Source organism: Gavialis gangeticus, unplaced genomic scaffold, assembly GCF_001723915.1.
Source record: "Gavialis gangeticus isolate Ggan-Ray unplaced genomic scaffold, GavGan_comp1, whole genome shotgun sequence".
Lineage (NCBI taxonomy): Eukaryota > Metazoa > Chordata > Crocodylia > Gavialidae > Gavialis > Gavialis gangeticus.
Window position 1 is genome coordinate 35,858,303 of NW_017729000.1, and position 14,594 is coordinate 35,872,896.

The window sequence follows — 14,594 nt, forward strand, 5'->3', positions numbered from 1 at the left end:
TTTCTTTCTTTTTTTTTTTTTTTTTGGAAATAAGGGGGGAAAGAGGACTTTAGACTTTACTCAAAATATGTGCTTATCAGTTTACATTCAATTATGTTCTGCTATCTACTCTGCCAAGATGGGATGATGTTGACAACATATATTGCATGTGCACCCTCTAGTTGTTATTTTTGTTAGATACACTGATAATATCTCATTGCTCATAAAGATAGGAGGTCTTTTCCAATCATAACAATAACCAATTGTACACAACCAATAACCATAATTATGATTCCTAAATTATTAATTTTCAAAACACAGAAATGTGTTCAGAAATGTCCTCCATGTAGTGGTCAGCCAGTGAGAGGAAACCTGCTCTGCTTGGATAAGGGAGTGGGGAAAGAGACCAAATAAACAGGTAGGGGAAAAATGCTGATATGTCAGCCTATCTAAATAGCAGCCATCCTTAACATCTTGCCTATTGTCTCAGTGCTTGCAAAGCTCATTATATTATGAGAAGAAATATTTAAAGAATATGCACTTTACTCTGCTGGTAGCTTCAACGTATGACAAGACCTAGTGTGGAGGTATTACAATGTTGTGTGCTATTCCTAAAAATCTCATTGCTGTGGGATGTTTTCATTTACTAACATGAAGACAGAGTCAGTTGTGAGAAACAGAAGTCAGAAATGAAGAGGAATGCTTCCATAGTGCATACTATTCTGGCATGATGCCAACGGTGATATCTGTTACATCTTACTATATTTAAACTACTTATATAGATGGTTACAGGAATCTAAATCCAGGGACTTACTATATGGTAAAAATGCCTTGAAAGCTGTTGTAGAATAAGATAATCTGCAATAGCTATTTTAGAATGACATGTTGATGCTCAATTCCAGAACGTATAATTTATTCCAGAATAATTACTCCATTTTGGAACTGCACAACTTATTTCACAATAAAGTACCTTACACACTGAGGAGCTGCAAAAAAGATGTACACTAACAACATTCCTAAAATGGTCTATAGTATACCACCTGTCGGGCATTCTTTTTGTATTTGGCTCATTAAGTTGATCAAATCAACATTACAATTCCATTCAGGTTAAGGAACAAATTTTATCAAATACAGGAAGGTAAAAACGCTTACCTGAATCCTCTGGCAAGGGAGAGACATTTGGACTCATGCTGACAAGAGTTTAGCTCAGGAACACAATGGTTAATCACCTCATCACAAAGCTCACCTGATAAAAGAAAAGGAATAAGGCTGCAATAAACTTGCTATCAACATAGCAATGATGTTGGTGAAAGAGTTTCAACCACAATATCCAGCATGATAAGTTCACCTGCCCTTATGACTGGTGGCTGGGCAAAACTGCAGCAACTTGGTAGTTTAGCATGACACTTCATGACAGTACTTTTTGTGATGGTGAGTCAGATTACACTGTAGTGAACTTCTTCAATACTGAACTGTTGAATACAATAGGATCAACAACTATGTTTAATGAATATTCACCAACTGGGCTACAAAAGATGGGATTACTGTGTCATACAAACCTGAGAGGCCTGATTCAAAACTCCTTACACTCAAACCCTTTCACCCTGAGCTGGAGTTTGGCCAGAGTAAGGACTGTAAGGTCAGATCCGGACTTCACGTCTCTAGCATCAAAGAGAGCCAGTAACACATATGGCCCTACTCATTAAGGGAGTCTTTAAACTTAGCATACCAAGCCATATTTTAGTCACAACCAATACTTTATTGCCCTAGAAGATGATTTTACATCATTCAGATTAAAAAAGCTTTGCAGTAACAAGAACCAGATTTAGAACTGTTTATAATTATATAACACCCACTATTTACAAGAAGAGCACTAACTCTGCCATTCTCATTGGACGTGCTGTCTTTTTAGTAAAGGGTTCTCAAATGCAAGCTCAGTTCAGCTGTTTCAAGGTATGGTGTGTGAAATGCAGTGAACTTCCCTGGATTTGTTTAAATTTTAATAGTGAACAGTTCCAGAGTGTTCAAAACCAGATAGTTTATTTAAGCACCATCCTTCTTCTGAGACCTAAATTATTAGGTTACACTTCAGTACCTCAGGACTTGAGATTCTGCCAGAGACTGAGCAGAAACCTTTGCCTCTGGGGGAATTAAAAAAAAAAATCCCTTCTTGCAGGAAAAGGGCAGGTCAATTATTCTCAGTATGGAAACCCTCAAACCAAATACAATCCCAAAGTCCCTTCTGCAGTAATATCAGAAGACAGCATCTGCACAATTTCAAGTGTGTGTGTGTGTGTGTGTGTGTGTGCACGCGTGTGTGTATAATTGTGTGTGCATACATATATTCTCATACACACCCATATGCATATGAACATATGAACAGGAGACTTTTTAAAGTAACAGTAAATGGTGAAAGTGATGATATGGGAGGCATGACTAGAACAAGAAGATATTTTTTTGTGGCAAGCCAAACTTTCTGAAAATCACCTGTCTCCAAGATGGGCTTGAATAAAAACACCAAACGTTGCAAGACTGGACAACAGTATTTTTATTCAATGCCCAGCCCCTTCTGGAAACAAGTGATTAAAAAAATCTCAGCTTCCCCCCAAAATTAGTTTCAGGCCACACACTTGCATTGAAAGTTTGAAAATATGACCCTTGCAGGCAAAAAATCCCTCAAATCTGAATATTTATTGCAAAGCCAGTCTTGTGACATAGGGGGTGAGAGGAGGGACTGACTCATGATATGCAATTGGCTGGATTGGGAATATTGGGAGAATCTGGCATTGCTATTACATGATGTGATAAGCTCTTAGGGTTTTTATAGACATGCTTTGGGAGGCTGGAGGGAAGCAGCGATTTAATGAGCGTGGCCAACTAATTAAAGCGCCCAGAACATCATGTGTATCGGCTTCCCCGCACTGGAAAATGGTGGCAGGGGTACTTTATTGGTTAAAGTGCCACTGCTGCCAATTTTCAGTGCAGGGACTCTGGTACATATGATGCTAGATTCTGCAGGAGTGTGCTCCAGCAGATTCGATTAATCAAGTGATTACAATGCATTAGAGCAGCCTCCCTGCATATGTAAAGGAGCCCTTAAATGACAAAAATTTGTAATCATAAGATGAATTAGCTGTCGTGGAGTCAGAGGCTAGGGACAGACATTCAAAAAGCCTAAGCCTGAACTGATTCAATCTTTGCATGTTAGTCTAACCTAGCTAGGCTGAATCACTTTGTAACTACACAGACATCCCACATGCCTGCAGTGGCTCAGGCTAGAAGCTGATGTGCGCATGAGCAGCCCTCCTTTTTCATCCAGGGCACTGAGCTGAGGGAAGGCATGGCCAGGCCCTGGCAGGATGCTCTGATTAGCCCAGTAGGGAATTTATAACATAGTGTTTATCACCCCATTAAGAAAACAACAGAGGGACATTACCAGCTACCTGTTGATTCTACCTGTTGGCTCAGCATGGACCACAGCCAACATATGGTCTGCTAGTTAATACCCAGACACCTTTCATCAAAGCAAAAGGGAGGCGGGAATTCCTGCTTAGCAGGGAGTGGTGAGGGGGGAGGGAGAAAGCAGCCAGCAGTCTGTGCTGGAGCTGCAGCCAGGGAGCAGAGGGGAGGGGCCAGCCTTGCTGTGGGGCAGAGAGCTCCACCCAGCCCAGAAAGCATGCTGGGATGCTGGGGGAGTCTGGTTTATCTTAAATCAGCAAGGGATCTGGGACAGACATTGCATAAACCAGTTTGAACCAAATCAGTTAAGTGTGATACTACATTCAGCCAGGTTTATCTCAAACCAATTTGAGCCATTTTCAAACTGGTTTATGTGCACTGAACATCTGTTCTGTTACAGGTTTAAACCAGTATCTGATCACTTAAACCAATTTATGTGTAATGTCTGTCCCTAACCAGAAGGGGCAACAGGGGAACCCCTGAATGCCATTTTAACAATTACTACTACTTCTTACCTGGCTCTTTTACAGCACTGAATTTGAAATAACTTAGTCAAATAAAAAATTTGCAATCTGGCTTGGGAAGGGTGATATTCCAGTGAAAAAGTTTCCTATATTTGCATAATTAGAAAACTGGTAAAATGGATGCAAATGTCCTGCTGGGGTTGAGTTTTGGACATTTGCTACTGTACTTAACTCCTCCTTTAAAGCAAGTAAGAACATGTCACCAGCCTGACTGAAATTACTGCTGAGGACTTTTACTAACATTTTTATAAGCAACAGAACAGGTTTACTTTTACCTTCAAAAATCCCTAATAAACAAAGCAAACCCACAACCTAAGTTAGACAGCAGACACAAAAAATAATGTGGGCAGGTCAGAACTTGCCATGGCCTCGTTCAAATCTCCTCAGTGTTCCTTTTCTTTGTCTTTCTAGTCAGCATGAAATATCACATATATTTTAAAAAAATAAAGACCACAGAATTTTTAACTGGATGGTGACTTAAAAGGAACTCAAAGATCTAAAGCCTAGAAGTATGCTTTTGTAAAGTATCTTTTCATTTGTTAATAGAATAAATTGTAGATGGATTTCTTCAGCTGTAACTTTGCTAAAAGATACATAAAAGCTTTTTTTTCAAAGAAAAACAGACTTTTGAGAAAAATCAAAATAGTGGTGCAAGCTCTCAAAGGGAAATAATTCTTCTGAAAGTATTCTTCTCAGCAGGCTCAGAAAATTGACAAATGCATTGAAATCCAAGAAAAATATCTCCCCAAATGTATACTCTTGTCAAATAATAAGATTCATTATGCCATGTTGATTACTCCACTATCAAAATTTAGGAGGATTTCAGGCTTGGTACCAGATACAGCGTCCAAAAAATTTATTGTTTTTCACAGAAAACTTGGAGTGCTTTAGGCTCCTTTCTGTTGTTTTTAATAATCCTGTTACAAATGTTGACATTTCCACAATTCCTTTGGGTATGCTGTACAACAGAGGCAACCTCATCTTGGGGAAGAAAAAACATGTTGATACATTAAAGCAGGCATTCCCAATGTTCTCAGGGTGGCAGACAGCATGGTAAGGAAATAAAACACCTCCTAAATAGCAGTATGCATGGCAAGAGCTATACAAAGTGTTTCTTATGTTTCCTTCAGTCACAAAATATTTTGGATCTAAATCTGCCCTCAGAAATGGGTATACAAAATTCATTGGCCATTTCCCTGTGTGCATCTGAAGAAAAAATCTGACCGTTCCTTCTTTTGTGAGTGGCTTAGTTAATGATAGCAATTAAAGGTCTATTCCAGGTTTCTCTTTCAATAGCTGTATTGGGTTTAAAAAAATATTTAGCGTTTTGCTATTTATTCAGATTTTGAAACTAAGACTAGACAGACATGTGAGGGCATCACACAACTTTATAAAAAACCTGTCACCAGTGTTTCATTCGGTCTCACTAAAGCCTGTAGCAGATGCTATGCTTAAGACGTGATTAGCCAGTTAATCACATCTTAAGTAGCAACATAGCTGCATTCATGCAATTAATGATGCGATAAAACAGGGAATAAACCACAGTTATGACACACATTTTGTGTAATAACTTTATGGCTGGTTCCCATAGCACCTTAAATTGAACATGTGACCAGGGATGTTCAGCACTTCCAGCCTAGGGAGCACACTGGAGTCCTTCAAGACACTGGTGTGCTCCAAAGGCTGGGAGTGCCTGTCAGCTGAGTGATGCTCTCAGTCATGACAATCCACCTGAGAGAAAGGTTGGGAGCACTGATCAGATGACAGGTGATCTCAGCTATGGGAGCACCAAGTACCTGGCTTACTACTTACTGGTGCAGGACATCATGATTCCCGGCTCCCCCTGCACTGGCAATAGGGTAGGTTTGGGATCTGATCCCCAATCCTATAATTGTGCCTCCTGCCATTCACAAATGGCACGGCAGTAAATGCAACTGTTGGGATTGCAGATCATTTCCCATTGCGCCTTTAACTGAACTGAACATCAGTTAGTGGCCTATAAAATACATGAATCAGAGACAACTACAAACAACGGCATTCCAACCAGCCTCCTCCAGGCAAATACCATCTCCAGGTGCAAACAGGTATTAAAAAACAAAAACGAAATCAGTTACAGTTAATCTTGTCACCAGTCAAGCACAAGTGTTCTACTCCAAAGCAAAAATCCTTCCTTTTCATCCAGATGTGGGAGATTGAATGGGATTTGAAGTGCATTTTAGTGGGCACTGGATTAAGATCATGTCAAACCCAGAAGAGAAAATTACTCTAGCTCAGGGGTGGGCAAAATGGAGGATCAAGCTGGTGGCCGGACTCCATTTCCCAGGACCCCCTGCCCATGTCACTGCACCCAGTTTCCATGCAGACCCCAGCAGTAGCAGGGACATGACAGCACGGGGCCAGGGTTTACATGGAGACCAACCCTAGCAGCACTGGCAGGGCATATGGTCAGGTAGAGAGCTGCTCCGGGGCCAGGGCTAGGATCCTGCAGCAGTGACAGCATGGTCTGACTATGTGGATTGTGCATTTGACCACATCATGCTTTTGCCTACACATGTAGGAGGGCACTTCAAGACAGTATTAACCCTTAACATGCAACTGTTCACAGCATGTGCTAACTTTAATACTATGTATCATTCCTTAGAGATTAGCATGTGCTAATCTGTAACATGTAACAACACCCAGAATAACCTTTATCCTCCTTTTTACAGCCTACAAAGGGAAAATAAATATATTTAAATTGTTAAATAAGGTGTTACCTTAACTGTTCTGGGTGGGTCAAAGGGATCCTAGCACTTCTGGCTACACCCACAAGAAATGACTACACTGCAGTAGTTTTAGTGAGAAGTTACTCTTTAGATACCTACTAGCTACTAATGTTCCAAAAAGTGATTCTATATTCCCTTTGCTTTGTCCTCTTCCCCTTCACATTTTACAAATTTAGTGCCTATGCAAAAATGTAAATAGCCCTCAGCAATTATAGAATAATAAAATCATTGAAAGTTAGAGTCGGAAGGGACCTCAGGAGGTCATCTAGTCCAACCTCCTGCTCAAAGTAGGACCAGCCCCAACTAGATCATCCCAGCCAAAGCTTTGCCTAGCCAAGTTTTGAAAACCCCGAAGGATGAAGCTTTCACCACCTCTCTGGGTAACCTATTCCACTGCTGGACTCTCTCCAATTTGTCCATGTCCTTTTTGTAGTGGGGTCCCAAAACTGAACACAGTACTCCAGATGTGGCCTCACCAGTGCTGAATAGAGGGGAATAATCACTTCCCTTGACGTGCTGGCAACACACCTACCAATGCAGGCCAGTATGCTGTTAGCCTGCCTGGCAACAAGAGCACAGTGCTGAATCATATTTAGCTTATTGTCCACTGTAACCCCTAGGTCCTTTTCTGCAGAGCTGCTGCTTAGAACAAAACCGGCCCACCCAGGACTGACCCCTGGGTACTGCACTTGATACTGGATGCCAACCAAACATCAACCCATTGATTACTACTCTCTCAGCCCAATGCTCCAGCCAGTTTTCTGTCCACCTTGCAGTCTATTAATCCAGCTCATACTTCCTTAGCTTACCTGCGACAAGGTTGTGGAAGCCTTGCTAAAAATCAAGGTACACCACACCCACGGTTCTCCCTGCATCCACAGAGCCAGTTACTTCATTATGGAAGGCAATCAGTTTGGTCGGGCATGGTTTCCCCTTTGTGAATCCATGCTGACTGTTCCTAATCACCCTTTTCTCCTCCAAGTGCTTAGAAATGCATTTGCTGAGGATCTGCTACATAATTTTTCCAAAGACTGAGGTGAGGCTGACTGGTCTGTAGTTCCTCGGATCCTCCTTTTTCCCTTTCTTGAATATGGGCACTATGTTTGCCCTTTTCCAATTACCTGGGACCTCTCCTGATCACCATGAGTTTTCAAACATGATGACCAGTGGCTCTGCAATCACATCAGCCAACTCCCTCAGCCCCATTGGGTGCATCCCATCCTGCCCCATGGACTTGTTTCACATCCAGGTTTTCGAAGTAGTCCCTAAACTGTTCTTTCACCACAGAGGGCTACTCATCTCCTGTACAAACTGTGTTGCCCAGTGCAGTAGCCTGGGAGCTGCCCTCAACTGTGAAGACAGAGGCAAAAAGGACATTGAGTACTTCAGCCTTTTCTGCATCCTCTGTCACAAAGGTGCTTCCCCTATTCCGTAAGGAACCCACACTTTCCCTGATCCTTCTCTTGTTACTGACATACTTGTAGAAACCCTTCTAGTTACCCTTCACATCCCTTGCTAGCTACAACTCAAATTCATAGTTTCATAGTTTGTAGGGTCAGAAGGGACCTGAGCAGATCAAGTCCGACCCCCTACCACGGGCAGGAAAGAATGCTGGGGTTAAATGACCCAGGCTAGGTGATTATCTAGCCTCCTTCTTAAGACCCCCAGGGTAGAAGTGAGCACCACTTCCCTTGCAAGTTGGTTCCAGATCCTAGCCTCCTTGACTGTGAAGTAATGCTTCCTGATGTCTAGCCTGAACCTACTCTCAATCAACTTGTGGCTGTTATTCTTAATTACTCCTGGTAGTGCCCAGAGAAACTCTCCCGTTCCCTGCAGGTCCCTCCTGGTAAATTTATAGATGGACACCAGGTCCCCTCTCAGCCTTCTCTTGTGGAGGCTGAACAGGTTCAGGTCCCATAGCCTCTCTTCGTAGAGAGAGGTTGCTGCCCCCTGATCATGCTGGTGGTCCTCCTCTGGACCCTCTCAATGCTGTCCACATCCCTCCTGAAGTGCGGCACCCAGAACTGGATGCAGTACTCCAACTGCGGCCTGACCACTGTTGCATAGAGGGGGAGGATCACCTCCTTGGACCTGCTCGTGATGCATCTGCGGCTGCATGACAAGGTGTGGTTATAACCTTCCTGATCGTGTCCTCACATTAGTGGCCCATGTTCATCTTGGAATCAATAATGACTCCAAGATCCCTTTCTGCCTCTGTGCTGATGAGAACAGAGTTTCCCAGCCTATAGCTATCCTGCTGGCTCTTTCTCCCTAGATGCAGCAACCTGCATTTGTCAGAACTGAATCTCATCCTATTCTCATCCACCCACCCCTGTAACCTGTCCAGCTCTAGTTGTAGCCTGTCCCTTTCTTTTAGCGTGCCCACATCTCGCCACATCTTAGTGTCATCCGTGAATTTGAACAAGGTGCTTTTCACCCCCTCATCCAAGTCACTGATAAAGATGTTGAATAGTATGGGCCCGAGGACCGAGCCCTGGGGGACTCCACTGCCCACATCTCTGCTGGTTGAAAATGACCCACCCACCACCACTCTCTGGGTGTGGTCCTCTAGCCAATTTGTGACCCATCTGACTGTGTAGGCATCATCGCCATAGTCACCTAATTTTTTAACGAGAATGGGGTGAGAGACAGTGTTGAAGGCCTTCCTCAAGTCCAGAAAGACTACATCCACCATGACACCTGCGTCCAAGGATTTAGTGACCTGGTCATAAAAGCCAACCAGGTTGGTCTGACAGGACCTGCCCCTGATGAACCCACGCTGGTTGCCCCATGCCGGTTGCCCCAATTGCATTTCGGCCTTCCTGACTTCATTTCTGCATGCCCGAGCAATGCTCTTATGTTCTTCCCTAGTTATTTGTCCAAGTTTCCACTTCTTATAAGCTTCCTTTTTGTGATTTAGTCTATTGATGAGTCTCCTGCTAAGCCAACTTGGTCTTCTGCCATACTTGCTCGTCTTCCTGCACATAGGGATGGTTTCTTCCTGCACTCCCAGTAAGACTTCTTTGAAGTATAGCCAGCTCTCCTGGACTCCTCTCCTCTTCAGTCTGACTTCCCAGGGGATCCTGCCAATGAGTTTCCTTGAGTTGAAGTCTGCTTTTCTGAAGTCCAGAGTCCTTATTCTGCTGCTCTCCATCCTTCCTTTCCTCAGGATCCTGAACTCAATCATCTTGCGGTCACTGTTGCCCAAGTTGCCATCCATTTAAGAGGAAACATGTCATTAGAAACTGGAATGGATTAGTTTCACCAGTGATAGATATGACCTAGAACAGTGAACCTAGCCTATGGCTTGTGGCCAACAGTGCTTCTAGACATGAGAAACTAAAAAGTTAAACCAGGAGGGCATTTAGTAATTGGGCCACAATACTAGAGTACTAGAGACTACTGGAAGAATAAACACCGCAGAGAAATTATGGAAAAGATTTTTGCCAATACTTGATGAAGTTTTGAAATGGAACCTGGAGATGAATTTCATGGTGCATTAGCCCTTATCTTTATTATGTTCTAAGCAGATGCAATGTATTTGGGAAGGATTTAAAATCTTGGTCCATAGAACTTATATCTTTTTCTTACATGATACTCTGCCAGGCAGAGTCAAACATTTAGACATAATGTTCCAGACTTTGCCCCAATACATTCAGCTTGTTCACTGAAGTGGGACAAAAATACATCTCACTGCCAAAAGCCTTTCTGCACATTCTCCAGTCAGTTGCCATGAAAGTGTACTAGCTCCATCTGTTAAAAATGTAAGAGGCTTTGGTGCAAAAATTTAATCTGAATGCACAGTACCTAATTTCTAAACCACTCATTTCTGGGCTGTTAATGAAGAAATCAGGTTGTGCAGGAAAAAGAGAGAACCCTGAAATCAGAAGTTCTAACATGAGAAAATAATTAGTTTTAAAATAATGTAAAGACTGTGTGTCCTATGTCAATGATTTAAGAACTCAGGGTGCCTCAAGACGTGTGGGATGACTGCTCCGATGTATTGTCATTTCAGCACATTGGAACAGACTCAATTAATAGAGTCTGCTGGAGCATGCTAATTAGCACATTGCAGCAGCTTCAACATCGCATGCATTCAGCATCCCCATGCTTCAAAATGGCGGTGAGGACACTTTAAAGCTCATCAAACAAGCTTTAGTTAAAGTGCCTCCACTGCCATTTTGAAGTGTGGGGTGCTGAACACATGAGATACAGCAGGACACTGAATATACAAGAGCCACTACAATTAAAGTACTGCACCCCCTGCCCTCCCTCCCCCCGGAGCACATGTAAAGAAGCCCACAAATATCTAAGGAGGATCTTTTTCATCTTTAAAATTGGGCTTAACATTTCAAAAGGAAAAGTGTAAATTAGGCACACAAACAAGTCACCTGATTTTCACAAGAACTGAGAAACCAACAGTTATTTCTCACTGCAGTGATACAAGTGAAGGAAAGCACTTAATAGCTTTAAATAGAGGTGCTCAACCCCTGGCTCATGGAATCATGGAATCCGGTGCAGAGCTCCCCATCGGTCCAGAAATTTAGCAGGGGGGAAGTGGCTGCCAAATTCCAAGCCCCATGTAGCTGGATCAGTCCTAGATATGTTGATCCCCTGGATGGGTGGCTGCCACATAGCTGAACTGGGTCCTGGGAGAGTGGCTGTCAAACGCTGCGATTGGGCCCAAGCAGGCAGCTGCTGTGTGCCAATACCAGCCACTGCTGAGGGCTGGGATTGGGCTTGGATGGGCTATGGTCATGTTCTGGGATAGGTCCCTGAGCTTTTGTCGCATGCGCAGATTAGGCCCTACTATGTTCAGCCTATATACCGGACTGGGCCCATGGACTAGATCCAGTCCACACACCAAACTGATGCTGCTCATCTGATTTGTGCAGTAAGCTTAATAAAGTTTTGTGTTTGTTGAACCTCTCACTCCTGTCTGCCTAACTGTAATGAAACTGGAAACCAGGGTCTTGCAAAATGATTTTAATGAAATATAAAAATAAAACAAACAATCTTATTCCAAGCTAGCTAGAGAAAAGGTCACATTTAAATTGATACTACATAACTGGCCAAACAAATCAATGCTTTACTTACCACCGTCCAAAACACCCGATTAGGGACAAAATGCCTATGCACATCAGCAATCCCTTTCATCCTAGAAGTTTAGTAAAAAATTAGAGCAAACAATTCTCAGCCAGGTTACAAGTCAATAACCTGAAAATTAATAGAGATTTCTTCAAATATTTAATTCCTTCAGACCAAGACACAGTCCCAACAGACACTGGACACATTTGCCCAAATTCTGCTCACCTGTCAGTTTAAGTCATGGAAATATTTAGTTACTCCTTTTCCTTTGAAGTTGGCAGTACCTATGCTACACTCTGGTAGTCATCATACCTCCAGAAGATAAATTATAGCCCATTTCTGCTTGACAACTTATTCAAACAGAGAGGTTTTCCTAGAAAGATCTCCTTATCGTTTTATGGAATTTCTTGCATGTCCCTCAGTATAGTTTCCAAGTCTTCAATGACTTTCTGTTGATTTGCAGCAGACTTTCCATACTCCTATATTTGGCACCTTTGTAAGGGTAAGTAACTTGCTCTGAAAGCAACTGTGTTTGGGCACAAATTGTTGACAAATTGTTTCACAGGTTAGGTCCCAAATATCAACAATCCTTGATTTTCAGTAAGCAGGTGCTTCATCTTCTAAACTGATAGTTGCATTATTCCAGAGGGTTTTACTTGTCTTACTAGGTCATGAAAGGAGGGAAAACTTCTGAGAGACATTACAGATTACGACTGCACACATGACTTAAGTACTAGAAGCAAGCGGAAGCTGAGGAAGGATGCAGAGCACTAAGGAGATACGCTGCCCATTACTTCTGACTGTCAGAGAATCAGGCACATCATTTATTCCATCTCTAGGCTCAGGAAAATGAATTTCAGTATTCTGATCAGCTAGTGATAAATGTGTGGATTTTTTTTTCAATGAAAACCTCAAACCGATTTCAATGGAAGCAGCAATGGAACCAAGATCCTGGCCTCAATTACATGTATCCAGCTCTCCCCACTACTCTCATTTTGCATGTGGGAAGCATTATTTCTTTCTTTAAAAAAAAAAATCTTTCTGCATGCAAAGCAAAAAAGTTTCATATTAGCCAAGTAAGTAAAATTGGGAAACTTCCACCAAGAGCAAAACTTTTGGATGAAAGGATATGTACACTAAACCCTAACTATGACTTTCTCTTTCAAGCTAATTATGGCTAGGGTCCCATAGTTATAAAATAAGCTAATAGTTATGTACTTGTTTAAGGCCACAGATGCACAATGAATAGCCCAAATCCTTGGTGAACTTACTGAAGAAATATGTGAAACCACATTATCCAAAAGCTTCCTGTTTGTATGCATTACACATGCAGTTAAGAAAACACACAAAATGGAGGGGGGTGGGATCTACAGAGCCATGATTCAACTAAATTTAACTCTGCTGTGATTGGAGTCCCTTATGGAGACTGTTTTGCACCATTTTACCACAATGGTTAGCTATGTGAAGTAGGCTAGCAAAGCTCCATTAACTAGTGGCAACCACAAGTCACCACAAGATTGCTTTCTTTCAGAGTAATTTTGCTTAACTAAGTACTTGGCCTCAAACAGGCAGCAGCACCACAGTCAGACATGCCAGGAAAAGGAGCTGCCATAAGGCACAAACAATGAAGAGTATTCAATCTAAAAGCAGCAAAACAATAAAAAAACCTCTTGATACTGCCTATCCCAGGAGGCTGCAAGGTAAAATTGCATTTTTTCTTCTTCCAAACATATGATTCCAGAAATGGTTTCCAGTTGCTTTTCTGTGATATAAGTTGCTTGGGGCAGTTTTTTTCCCAAGGAAATAGACTATTTGAAAACATTTGCCTTTCCAAAAAAATAATCTTAGAGGTTTTTCCTCCTGGGATGCCATCTAGTTTAGGAAAAAAAATCCCAAAACCTTTATTCAACGTAGGCCATGATATTATTTTCAAATCTCTTCCCGGTTTCTAGATCAAGGAGGTTTGGATACATTTAACAAAATGTGCTACAGCAAACTGTATAGTAAAATTTCCAACACTTCTCCACTTCCTTGTGGCAACTGCTAATTCCTGCTTCTGGTTAAAAACAGAGAAGGAAGAGATGTGAGAAATTTAAAAAGAAAAGAAAGACGTTTACCAAAATATTTAAAAAACTTTAAAAGAGCAGTTTGGGTTTGGTTCAATTTTTTGAGCTGTCAATCTTTCATGAATGGCAGTATTTGGGCATTTTCACTAAAACAACATAAGAAGAAGAGCACCAGAAGTACCCCCTGAGCAAGCTATGTGTCCTTCCACATAAAAACACCAGAGAACAAGTCTCTGCGCTGGCCTTCAAAGGGCTGAAGAAGCAGGTGGCCAGAACGATAAACTCTGAGGAGCCCCAGAGGGAGGGAATCCCACGTACCTTGTCATGGAGGCCTGAGACAGACAGCTAGGGGGCTAATAGTTAGTTTTTTCTGAAGTACTTGGAAACTAAGGCTGCTTGCAGACATAGGGGAAAAAAAACCTACAGGGTTTTACTTTGAACTTGGCACCGAGGCCAGCACAAGACCGGAAACAGGCAGCGCCTTAGCTGCACCCAGATTTCCCAACATCTGTAGAGATTGGGTGTTTTAGTGGGGCTTTTTGGCACTGTTATCTAATAACTGATTGAATCAGCTTTAGCTAAAAGCCCCAAAACGGCACTGAAGAGCCCAATCTATACAAACACTGTGGAGCCAAGTCATAGTAATGCACTGCCTCTTCTGGTAGAGCATATTCCTCCCCCCCCCCCCACATATGTCAGCCCCCTAGAGGGGT

General features: G+C 42.2%; 1 protein-coding gene across 4 annotated transcripts in view; it reads right to left on the reverse strand.

Annotated features, from left to right (window-relative positions):
* Nucleotides 1–14,594, reverse strand: part of SLIT3 (slit guidance ligand 3) — a 1,179,950-nt gene that overhangs the window by 87,539 nt on the left and 1,077,817 nt on the right. For all 4 annotated transcript variants that reach the window (XM_019506517.1, XM_019506518.1, XM_019506516.1 and 1 more), the window contains one exon: nt 1,132–1,225. In XM_019506517.1, coding sequence (XP_019362062.1) covers nt 1,132–1,225 — 94 coding nt within the window. The remainder of the gene's footprint in view (nt 1–1,131; nt 1,226–14,594) is intronic.